This window comes from Oryza glaberrima, chromosome 4, assembly GCF_000147395.1.
Source record: "Oryza glaberrima chromosome 4, OglaRS2, whole genome shotgun sequence".
Classification (NCBI taxonomy): domain Eukaryota; kingdom Viridiplantae; phylum Streptophyta; class Magnoliopsida; order Poales; family Poaceae; genus Oryza; species Oryza glaberrima.
This window is the reverse complement of record NC_068329.1, coordinates 1,550,096-1,575,611: the sequence shown is the minus strand read 5'-3', so window position 1 is coordinate 1,575,611 and position 25,516 is coordinate 1,550,096. Positions and strand designations below refer to the sequence as shown.

Sequence of the window (25,516 nt, the reverse complement as noted above, 5' to 3'; positions counted from 1 at the left end):
CCAAACATCCGATGTGACTAAAGTTCCCTGATCCAAACAAGGCCTAATTGCCAATATTTAGCTGATCTTACCAGCTAGCTGTGAATTTTATAATCCGTATTGGATCGGTAGGAAGTATTTTTACACGGAAAACATCGAATTTGTACACATTTTAATTAATTTGAGTAAATTTCAGATAACTACAGACATTTTGTCAAATTATCTATTTACTGTTTGACAAAATAAATCTATTTCTAGAATTTAAACTTTGTCCCAAAATAAATTAATTTCTACTTTTTTATTTACTCTCGGTTTGCAAATAAAATTTTTTTATTTCTTCAATACCCCTTACCAATCTACCCACCAATACTAATTTACTAATAATAAGGGGTATTTTGATCATTTATCCTCTCCTTTAATTTTGTTTTGGGATGCTAGGATTTACCTATTTGTGGGACAAAGAGAGTACGATTTTATTAGAAAGTTACAACTTATTTGTTTGGCAAGTTTTGGGCCCACCTATTATACACAGATGCAATAATACTTATTGTAGTTTTGTGAATAGCCATCTAAAGTTATAAAGTCATTAGTTTAATAAAATAGTTATTGTTGAATTTTGCTATTAATCCTGTACTAAGTGGTAAAATTTAACAATTTCACTTATTTTTTGAGAGAGGGGGGCGCAACTCATATGGATAGTCTTTTTCTATCTTAAATTATTCTTACTAATTTCCACGTGACTAATTTTCTTCAGCTGACACTGCAGAGCCTGATAGCTACAAGACAAAAATTCTTACACCAATCTGATCGATCTGCAGTAAGATTCCATCAATATACAGTGTAAATTCATGTTACGCAAAACAAAAAATGACGGTAGACCCACAACAAAAGTACCCTATGTGATAAACTGACAACGGCATTTTCTCTATATTGACGCATAAACATGTACCAAACATGTCATTCAACCTCATGTTTCATGTTTATTGGCAAAACCAAATAACCTAATCAAGAGGGATTGATCTATTTTTACCAAAAATATTTGATAATACTAAAAGAATATAATTTTAAACACAATTCATATATGAAGATACAATTAAAACTACTGAAAGACAGGTAGCTATGAAGGATAAATGTAGAAAGCTCAACTTTAAACTCAAACTCAAACATATATTTTTTGGCGTCGTGGCAATTAGTGCGTATATAACTCCAAGCGAGGCTCAAATTCTGATATTAACGATTACATATACGAGGATCCACTTACAATATTCTATTTGCGATGTTTTTAATTGGTCTGCTACCATTTGTATTGCCAATTAATATTTTGACAACATGAATGTTGTATAGGCAAGTGTTTACAGCAAACCAAATATTGCCAAAGTACTGATCAAAATGGCAATGTTTTGATTATGCAAACTTTTTCTTTAAATCAAACATGCACTTTTGAAGATCAAAGACCACATATTTATAGTTGGGTGTCCATCTCTTGAGACCATGTTAAAAGGGGGACATATTCATGAATGTATGACCGTGGTGTACATGCGTGATGGTGTGGAATGGCAGATCAGAGCCGGGCAAATTTTATTATTGTCACATGTTTGTTACATATGGAAATTTTGTTTTCCACTCATGTTGAAAGAATTCAAATTTATTGGGCAGTAAATCCGCGACTGCTGGTGTATGTGTGTGCGCGCGTATTTCTATTATAGGAGTAATTGATAAAAATTGGAGTCTTTGGGGGGCAGCTAGCAAAATACTTTGCATCAGAGGAGTGCATCGATCTAAAGACGGACCAGCATGCCGGTGGTGTAATAAGCCAAGAAGAAAAGGCTACGGGCCAGCTGAAGAGAGGCATGTGTTGTGTTGGTACAGGAGGGAGAGAGAGGAGCAGAGCAGCCTTGCTGCGCGCGTGGACCTCGTGTGGGTTCAGAAGACGCATTGGAAGTTCATGTCACGCGTGCTCAAAGCGCCTCCTGGGGACCCGGTGACACTGACACAGACCTGTATGTACTGTCATTGGCATTTCTCTGTACAATGTGAACCAAAAAATGAATCTCAGAAGTGCCAAACAAGTATAAATATAAGTAAACGGTGTGTTTTTCAACAAAAGTAGACTGAAAATTTAGATATTCGGGGCATATTTTTCAAACTGCTAAACATGGTGTTTCGTGTGAAAACTTTCAATATAAAAGTTGCTGTAAAATATCAGATAAATATATTTTTTAAGTTTGTAATAATTAAAATTAAATTAGTCATACGTAAATACCACATCGTTTTACGTAAATCACTTAATCTTTATCTACATAAGTTTCAAATACCACCGTCTCATCTTTATCTACATAAGTTTCAAACACCACCATAGACGGTGCTCAATCTATACTCTTATAAAGAAGAGTACGGATAGTAGTGAGTGATGAATCTACCACTACTTCCAACACCACCTGTCTATCTTTTAAAAAAGGAAAGAAAGGTATATGTGAGGCTGGAGGGTCCACATATCAACCACCCCACTATCAACTCGCTATTTTTTTTTATGGAAATGAAAAAAAAATGACATTGTGGGGACATAGAGGATCCACATGTAACTATGTAAGTAAGTAGCATACATACACACACAAATTAAGCAACGATATATGCAGAAAATGATGATAATAATGGGTTTAAAATAATTTTCTTTAATTAAAATCTGTATAGATAGATTGATCAAAATAGGATTAAACTTCCACTAATTTCCATTTGGAAGTTGATTATGCTCGTGGTAGTTTCCAACAATTTACATCAAAATGTTCATCATGACACCCTCTGGTCACTTAAAACGGACAAAAAATTAGTACTATTTGGTTCTCGATTATTCGGTTGAAATGCTCGGTTAAAAGGCTACTCGTTTTCAACTTGACAAACTATTTTTCCCTAGGCATGACCAAATACCAATGTGAGAGGAGCCAATGCCCTCCATCTCTTTTAGTGGGAGTTAAGGAGTACACACGGGTATGTCCCTCATTTATTCCATTATTATTTCAGACCTCTGTTCATACAATAGGAGGTGTCACTTAGTGTAGTGAAATCACAAATTACAAACAGAAAAACAGAACATGTAAAATAGGACAACGGTTTTGACGATGCTGGCAAACTCAACTTTGAGGGGATAAAATAAGATGAAACCTGTTCCACAGAACCTTCTGATTTCTGAAGTATGAACATTCTGTAGTTATATGCTTCATCAGAGATCTGCATAATTATCAGAAACCACTGGTCGAACGGCAATTGGAATCCTCACATAGTGAGCGCCACCATCACACCATGCTAGGCTCCCAAACAGGTAGCCCCCCTGAAATTTGTGGGTCATGCTGAAGGTGACCTTAAAGCTCTGCTTCTTCTTGCTCTGGCTGAATTGTAGAATAGATGGCTCCACTAATATCTGCACACCAGGAGGAGATTGTACAACAGCCTTGTAAACTGCATCTGCTTGGCCAACATTTGTTACTGTTCTCAGCACAGTAGTTGGCTGTTTTAGATTTGGAATTGCAATTGATGGAAGGTTGAGATTTTTGTATGCAGATTCACAGCTTGAGTTGGCAGAATCACAATCCAGCGCTATGTAGTCTTTTGGGTCGACATCATATGCTAGGCCAGGATCAACAAGTCTGTTTGGATTAATGAAGCCTCCACCATAGTCAAATGGATCTGCTATCTTTTGGGGTAGCCCATCAGCTAATATTGGGAGACCATATTTTTCGTTGCTGGCTGGAGAACATGTTGAAGGTGGGAAACTGAATTAGTGATATATTATATGCTTGAGAAGTATTTTCTAGTAATATAAATCACCTGTAGTCACCAGTGCTGATTTGATAATAGCAGGAGACCAATCCGGATGCAATGCTTTGAGTAATGCAACTACACCTGACACATGTGGGCATGCCATTGAAGTTCCTGACTTGAACTTGTATGAATCTTTAACTGCTGCCAGGATGTTAGATCCAGGCGCCGCAATGTCAGGCTATAGAAATGCAAAATTATAGGTGAGGCAAGGAGAGCCAACAAGGGATAAATAATTGAATGAACTTATAAAGTCCTAAGTCACAAAAGGGAAACTATGTATATGTGATTAAACTGACCACCTTGATAGAGTTTACTGGCTCTTATCGGTATGTTCTTCTCAGGCCTTGTATAGAGTATGTGCTCTGAAAGAGATCTTACTATATTTTCAGTCTCAATTATTTTACCTCCTGACACTTATGCGCTTTCTTAATTTCCCTTTTTCAGTTACTTGTTTTACAGGCTCAGTGGTGAGAACAGACTATGGTAGTTCTTTACTTCTTCCTAACTGTATTGAGAAAAGAGTAAAATGCACCAGCGGTCCTTAAACTTGTCAGGAGGTTTCACTTAGGTCCACGAACTTGCAAAGCACATATCGAGGTCCCTAAACTTGGTTTATTGTATCATCCTGGTCCAAAGCAGCGTTTGACCGTGGTCTTGCCCACGTGGCATGCCACGTGGATGATGACATGGATTTTTTATATTTTTTTCTCCCTTCTTCCTTCTTTTTTTTTCTCTGTCTTCCTTCTTTTTTCTCCGGTTGAGATCCGAAGAAGGCGGGGAGGGGTGGCGGCCAACCGGCGAGAGGAGGACGCTACCGCCGCTGTCCTCCGCCCATCAACGCCGCCCCCGCGCGCTCGCCGCCGCCACGTGCTCGCCTCCGACCCCGGACACGGCCTCCTCATGCCGGCTTCCCTGCCTCCGCCGTCCTCCCTCCGCTGCGCCGGTCGGCCGGCGCCTCGCCAAGGAAGAAGGGAGAAAAAATAAAAAAAAATTTCCATGTCATCGTCCACGTGGCATGCCACGTAGGCAAGATCGCGGTCAAACACGGCTTTGGACCGGGATGATACAATAAATCAAGTTTAGAGACCTCGATGTGCGCTTTGCAAGTTCGTGGACCTAAGTGAAACCTCCTAACAAGTTTAAGGACCGCTGGTGCGTTTTACTGTAGAGAAAATCCCTTGTATCCCATGAAATTTTAGCTAATCTCTTCTATGCCCCTGAATTTTGCTTACTTGTAAACCCCCAAAATTTGATTTTGATCCCTTCCATACCCCTCCTGTCAGTTGACTATTAGTTGACTGTCTAATTTCTATAAAAATGACCATTTTTCCCTTTGGATGAACATAGAAATTTGAATTGCATTATTAAAAATGTAAAAGCTTCTCGCATGAGACTATTATAGTTATGAGTTTGTTGTGCGATGCATTATTTATCCCAAAAATTATTTTTAGATAATGAAATAAAAAATATGTATTTATTTTTAAAAAAGTCATAAAAATAAGGAGCATTCGTACAAAGATAGGACTACCAATATTCACAATAATTTTTTTATGAATGCTCCCGATAAAAAAATCCATTGTCCTATTGAAATTTCAAATAAAAATTTTAATTTATTACATTTGTTTTATTTCCAAAATTCATGTCAAAATTTTCCATACTAATTATTTAGTCTCATTAGTTTCATAAAATGCACATACTATGCACTCAAACAAAATTTTCAATCGTTTTTGAAGCTTATATTCAAACCTAAAGCATCAATGGCAAAAAAGATATTTGCAACCAAACGTAATAGTGAAATAGTGAAATAATGGAAAATGTAACGGTAGGTGCATAAAAGGGATCAAGTTGAAATTTCAGGGGTATAGAAGGGATCAGGTAAATTTCAGGGGTATGAACGGGATTGAGTGAGTTTTCGGAGGTACACATGGAATTTACTCAACTGTATTTGGTGGAAATGCTAAATCAATGTTGCTAGCCCATCGACTTTTTATGCACTAATAAACCCTCAAAAGAAGTTATTGATACAATATTAGTTAGAATAGTGTAATAAAAATACAATATGGCATAGTTAATTAGTTAGGTGAAAGAGAAATTATATTCATATTAACGTACTACTCCTGGGAATGGATCAAAGTCAGTATGCACGCACCTTGAGGAATTCTGGATAAAGTGGGCTAGGTCCTCTGGAGGAGAAGGCTGAGATTTTCGGAGCGAGCACTTCACCTCCAATCCAAGTCTGAGCTGCAGTCACCTTAACTAGCAATGCGGTGTTTTCATCAGCAGATTGCTTTATCTGTTGTGCAACTTCAAAGTCAACCAAAACACAAGGCATGCTGCCACAACTTTCAACAGCGTCCAGTATATCAAAAGCATATGCGGCAAAAATAATTCCCTTTGCTCCAGCCTCCTTCAAAGCATTTACAGCAAGCAAAATGTTCCAAACCGGTTGAATTGTTGGTGAAATTAGGCTCACAGAGCTAGGACTGTTGCAAAGCACAATCTTCCCCGCAGCAAGAGTTACATTAGACGTTTCCGGAGTCCCAAAAAGGCAGCTGCACGCACAAACATTATAATTCAACCAGGAAAACAGGGCATGTTATGGGTTGTTAATTGTTTGGCAATAAGAAAATCAATGTCGACCATACCTAGACTGATAGACTTCATACCAGTTGTAATTCTTATCATCTGTATCATAGAACAAAGATTGACCCTGGGACGATTGACCAGTGTCAATAAGGAGTGAGTGAGGCATCATGCATCCAGAAGTTACGGCTTGTGTACATTTATACATGCATGCACCCAAGAACCTATATTACTTGAAATGAACAAGAGAAAGGAGGAAATCAACATACCACAAAGTTACTGGTGCTGTTGGAAAGTGTGATAACAGTGGGGAAAGCACGGTCCATTGTGGCCGATGCAACAGATATGACCCAGGGGGATGCATTCGTAACAGTCCTAGGAGCAGGGCCATCATTCCCTGCCGCGAAGACCACAGCTATGCCATTATTCACTGCGTGGAGACTGGTATAATATTCAGAGCTGGGTAAACCAAGAGAAAGGGACAGCACATCGACACCATCATGTATTGCATCATCAATTGCTTGCATCACAGCCGCCTCGCTGCAATCCCCTTGTCCCCAGCAAGCCTTGTAAACAGCTAGTCGCGCGTGGGGCGCAGCACCCCTGGCATAACCGGCAGCGAGCCCATGGAAGCTAACGTTTGGCACCAGTGCACCGGCTGCAGTGGAAGCCACGTGTGTTCCGTGACTGTTTGCATCCCTGGCTGACCTATACTCTCCCTCAAGATCCTTTGGCGTCAGATGTTTGTCATACCATCGAGCTCCAATGATCTTTCTGTTGCACTGGTTAGAACTGAATTCTTGTCCAGTTTGACATGTGCCTTTCCACTTGGAAGGCACAGGACCAAGCCCATCATCGCTGAAGCTTGCAGACTCTGGCCAGATACCTGATATAGCAGAGAACAATTCAATTAATCATCTCTCATCTCTGATATTGTTAATCTATTCATGACAAATTTAATCCCCACATATGTGTATCCTGGCAGCTGCCTCAAGTTATGCAGTTACTTTGGCTTTGGCATCACCATTTCTTAAGTACTATTTTGATTACAAGAACAATTTGTGGAAAACTACTTTCGGAAAGAGTATCAAGTAATATACTATGATTATAAAATTGAATGTGCATATATATTTTTCAAGTTCTGGTGGTTTAGATTGAGCAATCGCTGTGATAGTCTACATGGAAAAAACACCAGGAAAAACATCAATAGCATCTACTGGCTACTGCAAGTCAGTCCGCTGTGTTTACGAATGAACATCGGTCAACCTTAAAATTTTTATACTCTCTCCGTTTTCTAACATATGACACCGTTGATTTTTTTAGATATGTTTAACCATTCATTTTATTCAAAAAATTATGTAATTATCATTTATTTTGTTATAACTTGATTTATCAAAAAATTACGTAAGCTTGATTTATGTTTTTGTATGTTTGCACAATAATTTGGAATAAGACGAATAACCAACGGCTTCATATATTATAAAACAGAGGGAGTATGTGATTTCATTGTCTAAAAAAAATTGCATATGTGATTTACATAGTGTGCAAATTCTAGCAAATGAGTAGAAACATGCATGTTGGAATAATGAACGTCAAACCTGAGAAAAAAAGTTACCTGTGTCGATTATTCCAATGATGACTCCATCTCCATACTTTGCATCATGGAGTAGACCAGTTGGTTTGGTGTAGTCTAATCCAAGGAAATCCTGGCTATGAGTTGTGTGTAACCGGTGAACACTGCTTGGTTTTATGCTGCGTACCTCAGGTAGCTCTGCACATTGAAATGAAGTGTTAACATGACAAGTGCTTCCATCAAAAAGCATCTTTGGGAATTATGTGATACATGTGCATCTTTGATCTGTATTTTTTACGACTTTCATCAGGTTATCGTATCAGAGACACACTATCCATGCATGCATGATTAGTAAATCTTATGCTTCCTCATGTATGTATAAGTAGAATTGTATATAGACCAAAAGGATTTCAAGACAGCATAATGAAATGAATTACAGATAATAGGGCAAGTTTTTCTATCTTTCAGAACGATTTGTCTTGCCCAGTCCAAAAATTTTGGATGAACAAACAGCACTTCAGGTGTGAAATTATCAAATCTCTCAAAAAATGTGAGCTAAGCTGGAAACTCCACTGTTTCCTTTAGGTGGGCAATTCGTCGAGCACTTGCGGTGCACAATCAGAGTTAGGTGTACCATGACCACACCAATGGACGGGACGTGAAAGTAACGGTGGCTGCAAATCAAGAAAAGGAGGAGAGTAGAGGGGCGAGCAGATCACCGCGGCGTAGTGGATGGAGATGGAGGCAGTGAAGCACGCCGGTGTCGTTAGGTCCACCCCGCGCGTCGTCGGCGTCAGTTCAGCGGCGCCGTTTATGCTGCCTGTCAACCTATCGATCAGCACAACTGTCTCAATCGGCATGGAGCGACGAGCTGCCAGTAGAAGCAGGTGGGCGGGAGCGAGAGGAGCGGCAGCCGGTATATAAGGTGGATCAGCGGCGGCGGCATCGTGAAGTTGTGGCAGTCAAGCAGACAGAGTTGCTGCCTTACTGGAGAGAGATTACTCTATGTTGAGAGAAGGGAACGATGTACGTATAGTTGGCCAAAAGGTCCGGGCCCGACGGTCCGGCCCATGGCACGGGGTTTTCGGCCTGGCAAAAACACAGTCGGGTCCATGCTGGCTCGGCCCGACCTTTGGGTCGTGCTTGGCACACAATGGGCTAGCCCGGTCCAACGAAAAAATAGACTTATTCAGCCATACAAGGGATGGCCCACAAAGATGATGGAGGCAAAATTAGACTTTTTCCAAGGAGAGCACGCCAGCCCGATATGGCCCGGGCTGTGTCTGGGCTGTTGGTGCAGCAAGTGGGCCGGCACAGGCCATGCAAGTCCGACTGATCTCGAGCCCAGGCCTAGGCCCTGTCGTGCTCAAATCGGATCACCCATTTAGCCTTTAACGAGTTATAGATGTACGAACTCTATGAGAAAGAAGCTTTGGTTCAGTTTTGGGAACATTCAGCTACATTTTCTTTCAGAATCTTCAGTGTTCAAATAATCTAGATTCTCACATACTCTTTGGGTTAAAAAAGAAAACTTGATCGAAGATTGGATATGACCTATCCGATGACGAATCTGGATAAACTTTTACCAATATTCGTTTTCCTATAATAAATCACATCTTATTCTAAGGTTAAACTTTTTTGGATGAAACTTGTTAGAATTTTAAACTCACCAAAGAAAGGATGCCAACTATCCTATACTACGCCTAATCTTAGAATTTTGGATTTATTTAAAGCTCCAACAGCTCCCCTAGAGTGACGTCAACAAATTAGAGCATTTATCTTGCTCATATATCTTACTCTCTACAAGTCGGTGGTCCAGCATTTTCTCAATCTGCAGATCCGAATTAAGAGCGTGAGGAACCGTTGGCACGGACGGGCGATCTGGAGGATTGACAATTCAGATTTCTTCTTCACCACATGGCCCAGTTTTAGGAAATCAGTTTTAGTCTTATGTTGAAAAGACGAATATTTTTACGCCTCAAATTTTATTTAGGATTCTTGAAAACAACTTTTCAGGATAGATTTTTAGATATCTCTGTTGGCGATGCTCTTTTGGATCCATGTTATTTTTATATAATAGCGATGCAAAAAAAAATAATTTCTTAAAAAATTCAAATAAATATATTTTTAAGGTTATTATAATTAATCACGTGTCAATAACTTGTTTTTGTTTCGCATGCCATAATGAGCTAGGCCCAAACATCTCATACTATAGTACTTCTCAAACGATTAGTAGTGCTTTATGTTTTGTCGGTGCACTAACGTTATTACTCTCTTTGTGCCATCGTTCAATATTGGTTTGTTCTAACTAAATTTACAAAACAAAATATAGCAACATTTTCAACGTAAAAAATATATTATAATAATGTATATATTCGGTGGTAGATTACTTGATTTAATAAAACCAAATTGATGATGTAGAATTGTAGAATTGGGTGAAAATGGTAAAGAATTTTTTCGACAGTACTGATATTGTTTTTGCAAAACTTACATGAAATTTATTTTAGAATAGAGAGAGTGGATAACGAGAAAGACCGCTAACATGTACAATAAGATGCTAGTCAATAAACCAAACAAGCTCAAAACTGCCTAAGACACACTGTTAATTATATCAAACCAAGCAACTCTTTTTTTTCTGTGTGCAATACTATATATCTCTGGTTCCTTCTTGATTAATGAAATTTTGCCAGCCTTTTCTTCCGTACCAGTAAGAAAACGTTACTAGCATTAATTTATAAATGAAGTTGAAATCTATTTATCTTCATCCAAAATATAGTAACTTATAGTATTTAAAATTTATCCTAAAATATAGTAATTTCTTCACCTATATATTGTCTCACCTCAACCAGTCACAACAATTTCTCGTTTCATTTATTCACATACTTTATTATCTTAACCACTCGTAATTATTTTTATCTCAAACTTAATTTGGGGAGTAAACAAAGAGAGGAAGGAGTACGACGTACTACTGGATAGGTTTTTTTTTTTAAAAAAGAAAATGATGTTGTATTAAATAGTTATAGGGGACTCCAATCTAAAAGGATAATAATATCTGTGGGACAAACTTTTAGCTTAAACATAGGTATTTTAATGACGGATGGAGTAATTACCAGCAATGTCTTGTGCCTGAGATTCAGTAAGCATGGCAGCAAATCCAGAGAAGCCATGCTTGTAGCTGTAGATAATGGAATCGTGCGCTTCTTCTTTGCTGCAAATTAATTAAAGGAGCCTGGCCGTCAGATGCATGAGATCTCTATTTCTAGTGTTAATTAAGTCACAATACATACATATACATATACATCAGATATAAATGAATATATAGTGCATATATCTTGTACAGTAACTGAAATTAGTGGTTCTTGCCTTCCAAGGATGGTAGTAAGCATGTCATGGTGCGAAGCTGTAGTTTGTTCTGGATCTTCATGCTGCTTGTCACCAAGGTACACTACATAGAGCTGCATCATAGGTGATAGGTGCATGCATGTTAAGTATGCAAATTATATATTGTCACGAACGCTGGTTTAATTTACTACTGTATGAGAACTTCTACGATAGATAACAATATGTACGTCCAGTAAATTGTACAGTAACAAGTTATCTACCGTACATAATACAGTATACGCAATTTATCATGATCATATCTGTATATATATTTACCTTTTTAGTTGTGCTCTGCTGGCAGGATGTTTGCAATGGAAGGAGGAGAACGAGGAGGACGACGATGACTATTCGGCGACGGCTGCCTTCATTACAAGCAGCATCAGCCATGAGTCTGATAGAGCTTAATTAATTAACTGGCGATCAAGCTAGATACTTACGTATAGTCGTATACTGTGCAAGGCTTGCATCGATCGTCTGCTATTTATATTCAGAAACCATAGTACTTGTTGCGAGCGAGGTAGACGATGGAGGACACGGATTCAGGGAAATTAAATTACCCGGTAGGTGCAGTGTGTGTAATGCTTCCTGACTTGGATATCTAGCTACTTGCTATTTAGTTATTTTTCCCACCAATTGAGGACCAACAGCGATGTGCAATGGCGACTGCTTACACTGGCGTGATCCTTCTCGATATATAGCATCATCGATCACCCCAACGGTGACTGTTCAAGAATCAAGATTATCTTATTAATATAGTAATTCAAGTATCCATAAAGCAAATGTGATGGATCATTTAGTATTCAAGCAAAGATATATATATATTTGTATATTTGTTTCTCTTCTCCCCTCTATCTTTACTTAGACTATTAGTAGAATCTTCTTATTATCGCTAATGACAATCTTTCACCTACTAAAGATGACTTATTGTATCATATATCCACGATAGTTATAACCCGTTTCAAATAAGAAATATCGATCGTCATCAAACATTTCTTTATTACTGGTTTTCTTATATTTTATTTCAATGTTCTTGCTCACTATCTAAATTCTAGAAAATCCATTGTCATGTTAGCATAGGTTTGAGGATCCAATCTCATATGTTCATTGTTTTTTTAATGTGGATTGGGTGATCAACCTATTCTCTTTTTCTTCAATTAACATGTGAATTCTAAGAATTTTCAATTAACATGAGAATTTTTTAGCTATCTTCACCTTATAGGATTAATATGGGGCTCCTCAAAAAGCCTCCATTTAACATAAGCAAAAGGTATGTGCTCTTCCCTATCCCTTTATTTATTTTTAGTGAAGATTTAAAATATTTCTAAATTGTATCCCTAAAAGATTTTTTTCTCTTTAATATTTATATTGACTGAAATTTGATATATCTATAAATTATACTTTTACGTGGACCATTTATCTTAATATCATTTATTTTAATCTGAATTTAAAATATTTCTAAATTATTCTCATGCATGAACTTTTTCTCTATAATATTTATTTTTGTTTTCTGAATTTTAGATACTTCAAAATTGTATTTCTACGAGCACTATTCTGTCAACGTAAACTATTTTTCAAATATTAATCCAATAATCACACTAAATTGTTTGTCTAAATGGACTCTCTCAACATTCAACTTTTTTTTTAATTTTGAATCTGATTTTTCTGAATTGCATTTCTTATCACAATATCGATTATTTTAATGTTTGCTAAAATTTTAGTTTTTTTAAAAAAAAATTGCATGGACTTTTCTTTTATTTTTTTATTTTTTATTTCAATTTTTTTTTGCTTGTATATCTAGTTGGACTCTGTTTGTTTTCTTTCTTTATTAACGTGCTTTCTAGTCCATGATAACGTGTGGTGGCTCATTTTTTATTACTTTATTATAAAGTTACTAGATTCTAAATGGTAACACTTCCATTATGGACTTTTCATTAGCATCTCGAGAAAACAGTGATAGGTGACATGCGGAGGGGCCACTTTTATCCATCTAGAAAGAGCCATCAAGTTTGATTTGGGATAACTCGGGTATACACATAATGAAAAGAAAATACTATAATACCCTTACACCTTCCATGTTATTCTCTCGTTCCCAAATTGATAATTTAAATCACATCAATCAAGACACCATGCACACATTCTCCCACAATACATGCATCGATTAAAACCCCGTACCAATTACATCCTAGCATAAACACATTCTCCCATACTGCATTAACTGAATTTCGATAAAATCTGTGTCCATGCAGCTATATGATGATCAATTTGAGAAATTTTGGATTCTATTATGTCATGGTTATAGATACCACATACCTAATAGTAGTTGACTAAGCTTGGTAGGGCCCACCATGTTCCAAGTTTTATACGGAATGATACATCGTATATATAAGGAGTTCTGGATAAGTAATGACGAATAGAGTTCTAATGGAAACTTTAAAGACTACTCGGATTGTATTCATATTGGTCTCTCTAGTTCTACTTGGACAAAGGGACAACCATGGATATAAATAGACCCCCTAAGAGGAGGGGGAGGCAACAACAACAATAGATCGACACACAATACACAAGCCAACACACGCCAAGACAAGCCGTTGGATATCGACATCAGATATAAGCCTAGACAAACCCAATATGCTGTCTGCGGAGGCCAACAAGAGGGATCTAGCGCTATCTCTGATCTTGCCGAGTGCGGATTCGAGGAGAAAGACTACCCTGTCGTCGACTACGTGTTGGTTATCCATGCCACCACCAAATCGACTACAGCTAGATAGGTTATCCCAAATATTGTACTAGTGTGATTATGATGAATAAGAGCGACACCGGCTTCGGCCAATAGGAGTAGGGCTAAACCTGTATAAAAATTCTTGTCTCCATCTCTTTTACCTCAATCTCGCATATACCCTGGTACCGACAATCCCCGTACCATACAAATACAATAGCCGCGATCTCAAACGTCGACATATTACATAATTTGGGAAGGAGGGAGTTGTCCTTTTGGATGCTAGGTGGTGCTAAATCTTGAAAGCAGTTGAATGTAATCTGCCGTAAGCCCATAACGGATGGCTCAGGTTTCCCCCGGATTCATGCTTTTGCTTTATAACTCCTCATGTATGAAATTTACTAGTACCTCCATTCCAAAGTATAAGCATATACATGTACTCGTATTAATTTATGGTTAATTATTCTTTTAATGGTAAGCGATGTCTCTATCAATAGCAAGGCACTTGTGATAACATACATTGTATATCTTACGATATGCTCGTGCAATCTTCGTTTGTACTCGTAGGGATACACTATGTGTGTGTTTATAGGGGTGAGTGTGTGCGTAAGTTTATATAAGCATCTATGTCAATACTGTGTTTTGAAAAAAAATACAAGGGAAGTTTCCCATGAGGTTGGACCTAATAAATCCTCCAAATTCCAATAAAATTAGAGCAATCCATCAAATTTTCATAGGAATTTTTTATATGCTTAAAGTTCTTCAAAATCCTTTAAAAAACCTTCAACCCAAAGGAGCTCTTAATTTTGCTTTCTTTGAAGAAATTAGATGGATTCATGGATTGACCAAATCGTTGCACCTTTAATGTGGTCGCCATAGTCTTCTCAATGTTATCCAAATTATCATCCATTTGCTTAATTTATTTGAAGAAACTAGATAGATCGACCAAGTCATAAAAAATCCCAACTACTAGTTAATCTGCGACCGGTATATACACGCAGTTGCACCTTTGAAATGGTCTCCATAAGCGGTTCAATGTTATCCACATTATCGTTTCTTTTGCTTAATTTTTTTCGAGAAATTATGTGGATCAATCAAATCATATTGTTATGATTGGACAATATGATTAATTCCCTCTGGAAAGATTCTTTGCAAAGAAAAAAATACTATGAAATTAAGATGCAAAACTCGACCAGTTATGCAACGTATGCATGGTAGCCAATATTTCAATCAAATGGAAAAAGGATGACAATGAAGTATACAACCACATGCATACCTGCTTGTTGTCAACAACTAAGTTGATAGATACATTAGAGGAAACAATTCCACACGTGGTTTGTAACCACTTTAGGCCTTTTTTGTTTAATTCCCGAGAGAAAGGGAATAGAGGGAATTAAGGGGAATAATTTTATACCACAATAAGTGTAGAATAAATCCCCACCAAATTCCCCTTAATATTTTTGTAGGAGGGATTAAAAGCCTTATATCGGCGCTTATCCAGCCACATGTAGCTTAGGGTATGTGGAAAGAAGCTATTTTGACATATGTAAAATCAACAGCCCAAAAAACACTTTAATATCTTTAATAAAACCATCGGTGTAAATAAAGTTTTTATAGGTGGCTCTGTTAAGACAACCACCTATAAAAATAATTTTTCAAAGGTGGTAGGTTAAGTCAACTGACTGCGCAGTTGTAATATGCCAAAAAAATCCGGACTACGTGATTGAAAAATATATTTACTTTCCGATTTAAATATATTTTTAGTAAGAAAATCCCAAAGCTTTTGGCTCTCACTAACTTGGTTGAAATGCTCCATCAATTGGGCTCCTTTTCAACTCAAGGTGTCGAATCGAACAGGAAGAACTAAGCCGTGTACCAAAAACCAAAACTTTTAGCGGAAATAAAAGTTACCCTTGAATTGATGAATCGCTGTCTGACCGGAGTTGATCTGTCGGTCTGACCGAGCCTGTACTGCCGGTCTGATCGAGCCTGTACTGCCGGTCTGACCGGTGTTGATTTCCCGGTCCAACCGCCCGAAGATGTTGCAATCGCCTATCGCTGTCGCCGGTCTGACCATTGTGTAGCAGCCAGTCTGACCGCCGCGATGATGTCGGTCTGACCGCCTGTAACGCTCCGCTTTTCGTGAGACGTTAAAAACTAATTCGGCAAAATCCTAATTGCGAAAATTTTCGTTCTTTGTGTGCGAGTCTAAGTCGTGCCAAGATCTCATTTCAAATCCTGTTGTTCCCTCTCATCGAAATCAAAATCCTCCACCTCAAATTCCTCTTCCGATTCAAGTCTCCAAATCAAATTCCGAAATTCAGTTGCATCCTTTGAATCCTCGCTAAACGCTTGCTCCCAATTCCGAAAAATACCAAACTCTATCTTGAGCCTTCCTTGATTCCTCCCTGAACCCTCGAGTTCGAATATCAAATTTGAATCCAAATCCAAACTCCAATTCTCTCCAAATCAGCCCTCTCTGTGAAAGTCTATTTTACCTCCCTCTGGCTCGGTGAGCCGACTCTTCTTCCCCAGCCCATCTCCTCTCAGCCCGCTCCCCTCCTCACGTGCGTTGCACGTGCCCTGCCAGAGAGAAAGCGCCTCTCTCTCCCCCGATCTCTCTCTCTCGTTTTCTCTCGCTCTCTCTCGCCCGCGCTCCGCGCCGCCGCATTGTCGTTCAAATCTGCCACCGCCTTCGCTCTTTCCCGCGTGCGCGCGCGTGGCCGACCGGCCAGTCGCTGCCGCCGTCAGCCCTGCCGCACCCGTGACCGCGCGTCGCCCAGCCCCGCTTGTGCGGATGCGTCCAAGGGAGGGAGGCAGAGCCCTCGGCCTCGCTCCCTCTCCCTTTCCTTTATCCCGAAACAGCAAGGAGCAGAGCTCACTTTCTTCTCTACCTTTTTCCTTTTGCCCGACCACCATCGGCGTCACCGCCTGCTACCACCTTGACCACGCCAGCTCGTCGTCCTTGCACCCTTGACCGCCTATGTCGGTTCCCCCTCCCAAACCGCCTCTTCTCCATCTATAAAGCCCAGGCCGAGCCTCCCCATCTCATTCTCTCTCGGCATCTCTCTTCCACCGCCGCCGCGCCTTTGTTGCCGCCTTGCAGCTGTCGACCTCGCCTCCCTTCGCCGTCGCGCACGCTGGTGAAGCCGGCGTGTGCGCGAGGAGCCGAAGAGGACTCCGGGCACCCTCCTTCTTCCCCTTCCCCGGCCCGAGGCCGGAGAGCCCGCCCCGCGCCGTCGGCCATCTCCTAGTGCCCGTCCTGACGCAGTAGCCTTCCGTTCCCCTTCCTCGCTCTCTCTCGCCACCTCCAACTCGCGTGGTAGCTTGGCTAGCCTCTCGAACATGCGTAGACGAAGCCCCAAGCCCCGCCGCCGCTCGGCATAGCCTCGCCACCATTGCCGCCCACTCCCGGAGGCTGCCGCCGTCGCTAGCCCTCCTCGGTGCTCCTTCGCCCCATCCGGCGCCGAAAACGGATTCCTTGAACCCCGGAGATGCTCCCACCCCTTTGAATCGAACCCTCGTCGTCTCGTCGTGTTTTCCCCTTTTGCTCGCCGGTGATTGCCGCCGCCGCAATCCACCATCGTCGGCTCCTCTCGCGCCGATTCCTCTCGCCGCCACGCTCCTAGTGATCCCCTTGACCTCTCCCTGGCTGCCCTAAGGCCGCTGGCCTTCTCCTTTGTCTCCGCGCCGTGTCGCCGCTTCCGCCACCGCATAACGCCGCCGCGCGTGCGTCACCGGTGACCATCGGGTCCTGCGTCACCGCGTGCGTGTCGCAACGCCATACTGGTTCGGCTAAGCCCGAGCCCGCGCGCCCTTCGCCCTCCTCGCGCGCAGCCACATCGGCGTGCCGACGAGTTTGGCCGCCGCCGCTGGCCGTCGTCGCGCGTCGACTTCCCGATCCGAGCCGTGGAATGAGTTCCCCTTCTCCTCCTCCTGCCGCCAGTGCTAGCCGCCCCTTCCGGCTCGCCGCCGTTCGCCGGGCTCCGCCGCGCACCGTGAGCCGTGCGATGCCACTCCCGGCCTCCTCTCCCCTCCCCATCCGACGTGGCGACCACGTGGCCGCCACCTCAGCCCGCCCGGCCCCTTTGACCAGTCCGCGCCTGCCCAGTCAGCCGCAGCCGCCTCCTCTCTCTGTCTTGCTCGTGGGCTTGGCCCATCGGCCGACCCCATTAAGAAATAAGTCCACCCTCCATCAAATCAGCTCCCCTACACAAAAGTCCATCTTTCCCCCTTGTTGGTCCCCCCTTGTTGGTCCCGTGTGTCAATGAGTAATTAAAGAATATTCTTGGGAATATTCTTTTCCATGAATTAATAAATCATTTCTTTAATCCAGGAAATGCAATAAATCCTTTTTCCCTTGTTCCATAAATCAATTCCTTATTCCAAAATTCCATGAATCATTTCCCTTGGTCCCGCACGTCCGTGACTGTCAATAATATTCTTGAGAATATTATTTCTATAGATTTCATAAATCAATTTCCCCTTGTTCCACAAATATCTTCCTTTGCCCAGAAATTCCAATTAAACTTCCAAAATTCATATCTCTCAATCCGTAGCTCTGATTGACTCCGTTCAACTTCCAGTATTTCCATAAAATTGAGATCTATTTAATGGCACTATTAATTAGTCTAAATAGGATCTTTCTTTTGGTCTTTTGTTTAAGTTTTTGATTGTTTGCGTATAGTTGCGGTTGCGGATTTTCATCAATCGAGGATTTCTTGAAGATTCGTGAAGCTTCGCAAAGACCTTGAGCAAGGCAAGTCACCCTTTGACCAATTGCTCCTATAATTGGAAAATCATTATTATTTTGTTTGCAACTTGCATTATTAGAATCACACACTTAACATGCCTGGCCTCGGTTTGCATGTCAAACCGACGGACCTACCCAGTAGTCGCACTAATTCCTGTAGGTTGTACTACCCTGATTCCTTGTCGCTCCACCCTTGTGGTACCTCGGTATCCGTGCTCTCTGAGCACGTATATCAAGTATCCCACACACACCGTTGATTGTCGAAAATTTGGGAAATGGGTTTGTGAAGCTTTGAAAGCCCGACATGTGGTGTCGGTGTGTTTGAAAATAAAATGAATTGTGAAAACTCGCGATGCGGGGGTTGTGCCTATGAGGCCCTGTCCCGTATTCGCATATAAGGATCGATTCCTGTGGGAAACTCATCGAACATAATCAATGTGCAACCACAAGGTGGAATGGGACACCCTGGCTAAGTAACTAGTCGGTTCAGGGAAACGTCGCATGCCAATAGTTGGGAACGCCAGGGCGGGGTCGGTTGGAGCCAAACCGAGTTCCTGGTAAGCAAGGAAGAGAAGCTTGCTGAATTACCGATCGAGGTGGTTGGAGTTTGATTTATGAAAACTAAAATGGCCTATATTTATGTGAGGATTTGATCCTTCTATGTGGCATGAGGTAACCCTGAGTCGGCTTGGGAAAGGCTTTGTCGCGAACCTCTGACACCGGCCAGTGTGTGGAGTAAGTTCGTGTCTTGTGGGTAAAGTGTACCCCTTTGCAGAGGTTAACTAACTGTTCGAACAGCCGTGCCCACGGTCATGGGCGGATGTGAGGTGGTTCCCGTTGCGTAGATTTGTTTGCCTGTGCTTTGTGAAAAGTTGTTGTGGATTGGGAATCGTAACCAGAATCAGCCTTTGTGGCAGATGGATGACCTAAGTGGTCAGAAACGAATCTGTGTAATTCGGGATGTCTACGGGCATCATAGACTAGGCTTCCCGAGTGGAAGCGGATTGTTGTGCTGCTGGGCAGCTGGACTCTGGGAGTCCGAGAAAATGAAAAAGGCTCTGGGAGCCGATTAATCAAATGAAATGGCTCTGGGAGCTGAAAAGTAATGATCTGACCCAGGAGGTCGGTACATTACCAATTGAGTTGTTGAAAAGCATCTCTTAAGTCGATTTGAGACGCAAGTCTCTTTTCGACCCAAACGTAACAAGAAGTAAATCGCTTAGTGATTTCAAAATGATTTCAAACAAAGGATTTGCAAAACAACCTTGCCTCTCTTCCAAGCTTGCATTAAACACCTAAATTCCCGTGACTTGCTGAGTACGAAAGTACTCACCCTTGCTCTATATAAATATATATATAGTTCCTCCGCCCGGAAGTTGAAGATGAAGTAAAGTGAAGATTAGGGCTTCGTCCTGGTTCCCAGCCGTCGCCTGTGGTGTTGGGTGTTAGACCGTTGGTTCCGCTGCTGCCGCTGTTGTTGGTGTTTTCTCGTCAGCGTCATCGGTTGCATTCTCGGGCTGTTCTGAGCTGTAACCTAAGTTAAGGTAAATAAGTCCTTTATTTATTTTAAGGATTGCAATGATTCATATTTGTCACTGTGGGTACCAGTGCTATGTCCTGGGACTGGTACTGAGATCGCGGTTTCGTAGGAAGCGATTTGCGCCGTTTTTCCTATGACACGCTCCTGTCAGGTGCCGTTGTACGGCGGTGCCAGATTGGGGTGTGACACCGCCGGTGTCTCGCCGGTTGGACCACTGAACCCGAGCAAACACAAATCGAAGAACTCTTGATGTAGATGACAACTTTATTACTTTTCTCTATGTTTACAAAGTGCAAAAACAACACTCGTCACGAAAATCTCGACTAAACTCAAAACCCTAACTAAACTCTCAACTCGATGCTCTCTAAAACGATACCGGGAGGCCACACCCTCCCTCTCTAATAATACATGAGGTAGGAAGCCTAAAGCCATGAACCAAACTCATACAAGAAGTTCTAATCCTCGCTCGTCGCCAAGCCGCTACTGACCCTCCTTGTCGGCCTGGCTAGGAGTGGGAGGAACCGAGCCACCGCCTCACCTCCTCGTCACGGCTGACGATTCCCCTCCTCGTCGCTGAGCCGCTGCTGTGGCCTCACCTCCTCGTCACCGCCGCCTCCCATCCCCTCCCCGAGACCGACCGGCGGCGGATCTAGACGGCGTCGTTGCAGCTGGCGGCAAGACCCAGCCGTCGGTGCTTTCGTCTTGACGGCAATCATTGTAACATCCTGCAGTTTTAATTAATCAATTTAAGTGGAAATCGGGGTATGTCCTTAGTAAAAGTTGGAAGTTTTAAAGCTATTTGGGTTCAAAACCTCATACGGTTAATTTGTGTATAAAAAAGATGGGTAGAAATTAAAACCATTTTCCCAAACTGTTGGTTTGAGTTAATATGAAACTTTAGTGATCATTATAGGTAGACTAATGACCCTACAACCTTTTGGTAGATAAACGAAAACTTTTTTTTAGAGACTCGTCCAACGTTCAGAGATTGTTTTGGCGCTAATAAAATCTACAACACTTTTGAGGAGTAGCTCGACTAATTTGTGTTTTCCCTTTCACGAGGGGAATATTGTTTCAAGAGACCAAGCTGACTCAATGCTTGATAATCCATGAAGCTCTGGTGTTTGGTGTTTGGTGTCTTCTACTTTTTAGCTTCTAAGCTTTGTCCAAGCCTCTTTGTATATAACCAAATTAAATGGTCAAGCGGTAGTTAAGAAACGTTGTAGTATAGTCGTTAATCTTTCGCTCTTTGGATAATCTACCCGATCATGCTTAGCAATTGGCTAGTAGAATAAGTAACTAGTGATTGTGTGCTTGTGTACACTTTTGCAGTGATTTTTATGTTGTTCATAATTGGTTGATGCATGTTAAATAAACCTAGAGACTATGTAATAAATCTAAGCAACATAAAATCCATGAATATCCTCTTGTCACTTAGCCAACCTAAGATGACCACTATGAAGGTTTTGTGATTGTATCAAACTTTTTACTACCTCAAGTAAAACAGTCAAGATAGTCAAACTAAATTAATTAGAAACCTAATTGGCAAAATGAAGCAACTTCTAAATGTGCCTAAGTTGAACAGAAGGATATAGGTTTTATAATTTATTCAAATGCTACAGTATTTATCAAGAGTTAATATAATTTTTCAAGAATTGTTACCCTTAGTTTTGACCTCCTCAAAATTCAATTTAGTTCTCAGCCTACCCCTTTTCATCTTTTTGTCAGAATTAAAATATTTCAAATTTTTGAGTGAACTTTGAGAAATGGAATCTGGGTAGCATAGGTTATCACCACAAAAATCATCAAATTTTTAGCATCATTTTAACTTGGTCAATTTGGACTTCAATGAAAAAGAAACAAAAAAAATCTCTGAAAATCATATAAACTGAATAAAACATGTGTTTACATGTGTTCCTAGCCATTCTCCTCACCCTTACCTAGTCTACCACGACCTGGACCCACATGGCAGTGCCTTTGGCTTGCTCACACGTGTTCCACCATTTTATCGCGTGGGACCCACCTTGAATAAGAGAAAAATACCGACACGTTGCAACATCGTGGCACCTTCTCCTTCTTCACCCCCTTGCTCTCTAGCTTTCCCAGCCATCCCTCCTCACTCTGTAGTCCACCCTAGATCCAAGAAACCAGAGTGGGAGAGCTCCTTCTTGCTCTCCTCGCCATCATCTTCTTGCCGGCCGCCGGGATGATGCCATCACCGCCGCCCAACTGGTCATCGTCGTCGCCATCTTTATGTTCCCGATTCACCCTTGCACGCCATAGCCTCTTCTCTGATCTCGCCCCGTTTCTTGCAGCCGATCTCTGGGAACGCCGACCTCGCCACGGGAGCTCTGGAGCGCGGCCACACCGTCGTCAACGCGCAGCCGCGGGTTCGCGCAGCTGTTCCCGTCGCCTCGAGGCGAATCCGGCTGAGCTGCTGCTCCACCAGCTTCGCCTCACCATCCTCTCCAAAACGCCCCAAGAATCCCTCAGAACCGTGCAGCGAGGAGGGAGATCGACCACCGTCTTCTCCAACTCCGATCTAGCGCCTCCGTCGTCGATTCCCATTCAACCGGTGAGCCATTTGTCGATTTCTTGCAGTAGTAGCAACCTTAGGTGGTGTTCTACATCCTGCATGTGATGTTCTTGACATGCATGCAATAGATCGAGCCGTCCACCGTGACGCATCGATGCATGCATGGCGTCCCGAGCGCTTCCGATTGCAGCCGCCGCCTGCGTCGTTCCAGTCACCATTGGCTGGGGAAAAGTTGAGGAATGGAATCACAATGTGTTGCTCTACATTTTATCTTCTGACCTCGCCCCCATTAGAGCCGCCGTTTGCCGCCGGCGAGCTTGAGATCGAGCTCAGCCATGGCTGTCGCTGCTTCCTGCTCGAGTGGAGAAGAACCTGGACCTGTTGCAAGTTTTAGAAATCTCAGGGTTCGACATGCAAAAGTACAGTCCAAAAGAATAATTGAAAACATATATGAGAACTAGGAAAACTTCAAAAATACATAACTAATTCATCTTAACTCATTTTCGAGTGAACCAAATTTCTATGTATTCATATTTTTGTAATCTTTATGTTTGTAAATTAAAACATTACAACTTCGGTACTGAAAAAGTCACTAAAATTGTGAGTTTCGTAAAAACACTTATTTTTGCACCGAGGAGTTGTATAATCTCTAGGAACTTTATGCTATATCCTAAAATTATGAAACCACTTTTGGTTACCTTATAAAGATATAATCTTTTATCTGAAAAGGAATAATTTGACAAAACTACCTCCTAAAGTAAGTCTAAAGCGATTAAGTAATCCTCTTTTTATTAAAGTTGTAAAATTCATAACTAAATATTTTAACTCCAAATGTAGTGAGCCAAGTTTTTTTAGAACCAGTGGGTTATGATTTTTGAATTAAAAATGATAGCACTTGTGAAATCTAACTAGAAAATGTCAGCATTTCATATGACCTAGGGTAGTTCGTATGTAATTATAGAAATGCCATTTTCAGTGTATATGGCTTGTTATTTTTATATCTCTCAAACCACAAATGTAAATGAGATGATTCTTGTTTCTAAAACCAGTTTATCATACTCTCTACCTACTGTAATTAGGCCATGATTTATGATTTATAGAGCATGTTGCATATGCATGTTTATTTGAATCTTATTTGCATATTTGCCTCTTATCGGTAGATTCGGAGAATTCCGAGTTCATGGAGCGAGACTTTGAGGTTGAGTGTGTTTCCACACAGCAGCAAGGCAAGCACCTAAGCATATAGAACCTATACTTTCTCTCTAAAAATGATTTGGTTGCAATCTATACGTATATATATGCATGCATTGCCTAGATATTAATATTGTCGGTTTATGGTGTATGGGTAGAACCTATTTATGCATTTAGTTATTGTGTTATTGCTGTCCTTATATCCTATTACCATTGGTTAGAATTACTTGGGATGTCTTATTCATTAATGCTTAGCCATGCTTAGTGCTAATAGAACTATAGGGATGGACAGTGCTATTAATTGTGGTATATAAACAACTTGCATTATTGGGCATAAAACTTGAGCACTTACACTAAATAATGGTTGATGAAATATGTTGGACTTGGACGGGTGATAGGGCGATGATGGGAGGTTGGTTTCCCCTGATGCAAGTAGCCCCGTCTAGATCGTTAAGGACCGAACATTTTGACATCTAATCAAGCACCCTACGTACTTACCACATGCCTTATTTGGGATCGGCTTGTTACTAGTTCTACTGTGATCGTTTATACCACGTTGGAGAGTCGTGAGGCAGGTAGCCTTTGGAGGGCCTCGAGTGCCTAGGTTTGGCCGGGGGTGCCTCCCGCGTGGCGCGCCCGCCTTGGTCACATCACGCACGCATGTGACTGAGTCGTCGGGAACCCCAGCGTGGTATAGGTGGTTGGGGTGGGGCTAAGAAAGGGCATGTAATGAGCTTGAATCACTTGTGTACCGCACTCGACGGGGTGTGTAGCATTTGATCTTTGTTCATTTCGTGTGGATTATTATGGATGGGATTATGTTTGATGGTGGTGTTGGCATGTTGTGCCATGTTGGTATGGACTTTGGTAGTCCATGGTTGATGATGAGAGTGCCGTTTGGGCTCATTTGCTTATACATTTCAGAATTATATACTTGTTGTCCATAAATTAAAATGATGCTAGATTTACTTGTCCTTGCTTATTTTACTCATTAATTGCTCAATAAAATTAGCTTTATGTAAATGTTGAACCTAGAGACCCACTATAGGCTAGAAAGCTTGCATACTTCTATCTCCCTTATGTATATATATAATTTTGGGTAGGACTTGCGAGTACAATCTTGTACTTAACCCGGTGTCTGCAATTTCAGGAGAGGATTCCGGTTATGAGTTATGTTTCTTGTGTGGTCATTGCTCTGCCGATGGCGGCGAGGGCAATGAGTGATCTCTTGCAGCTTGGCTCTTGCCTAGTTGGTTTGCCCTAGTGGGGTTATGGCGCCACCGGTTTTGCTTTATGCTTTTGTTTATTATTTGAGACTTCAACTGCTATATTTATGTGTTGAATGTTGGGACCTCGGACCCTATTATGTGTCATGTACCTCGTTGCACTTTAACCCTATTATGGTACTTGGTATGTTTATTAGTTGCTTGCGATGAAAGTGTGAGGCT

General features: G+C 41.2%; 1 protein-coding gene and 1 long non-coding RNA gene across 2 annotated transcripts; one reads left to right on the top strand and one right to left on the bottom strand.

The window, feature by feature from the left end:
- Positions 1 to 2,947: 2,947 nt before the first annotated feature.
- Positions 2,948 to 11,737, bottom strand: LOC127769547 (subtilisin-like protease SBT3.3). Its single transcript, XM_052295143.1, has 9 exons — positions 11,609 to 11,737; positions 11,315 to 11,406; positions 11,062 to 11,159; positions 7,994 to 8,149; positions 6,648 to 7,264; positions 6,441 to 6,505; positions 5,945 to 6,347; positions 3,802 to 3,973; positions 2,948 to 3,720 (listed from the first exon to the last, which is right to left on the bottom strand). Exons 1-9 carry the CDS (start codon positions 11,717 to 11,719, stop codon positions 3,197 to 3,199), a joined length of 2,238 nt encoding a protein of 745 aa, XP_052151103.1. The 5' UTR covers positions 11,720 to 11,737; the 3' UTR covers positions 2,948 to 3,196.
- Positions 11,738 to 22,430: 10,693 nt separating this feature from the next.
- LOC127769548 (uncharacterized) lies at positions 22,431 to 25,209 on the top strand. The gene is made up of 3 exons (XR_008016814.1): positions 22,431 to 22,573; positions 22,657 to 22,916; positions 24,038 to 25,209. It is a non-coding gene; the product is annotated as an uncharacterized LOC127769548 (long non-coding RNA).
- Positions 25,210 to 25,516: the final 307 nt, after the last annotated feature.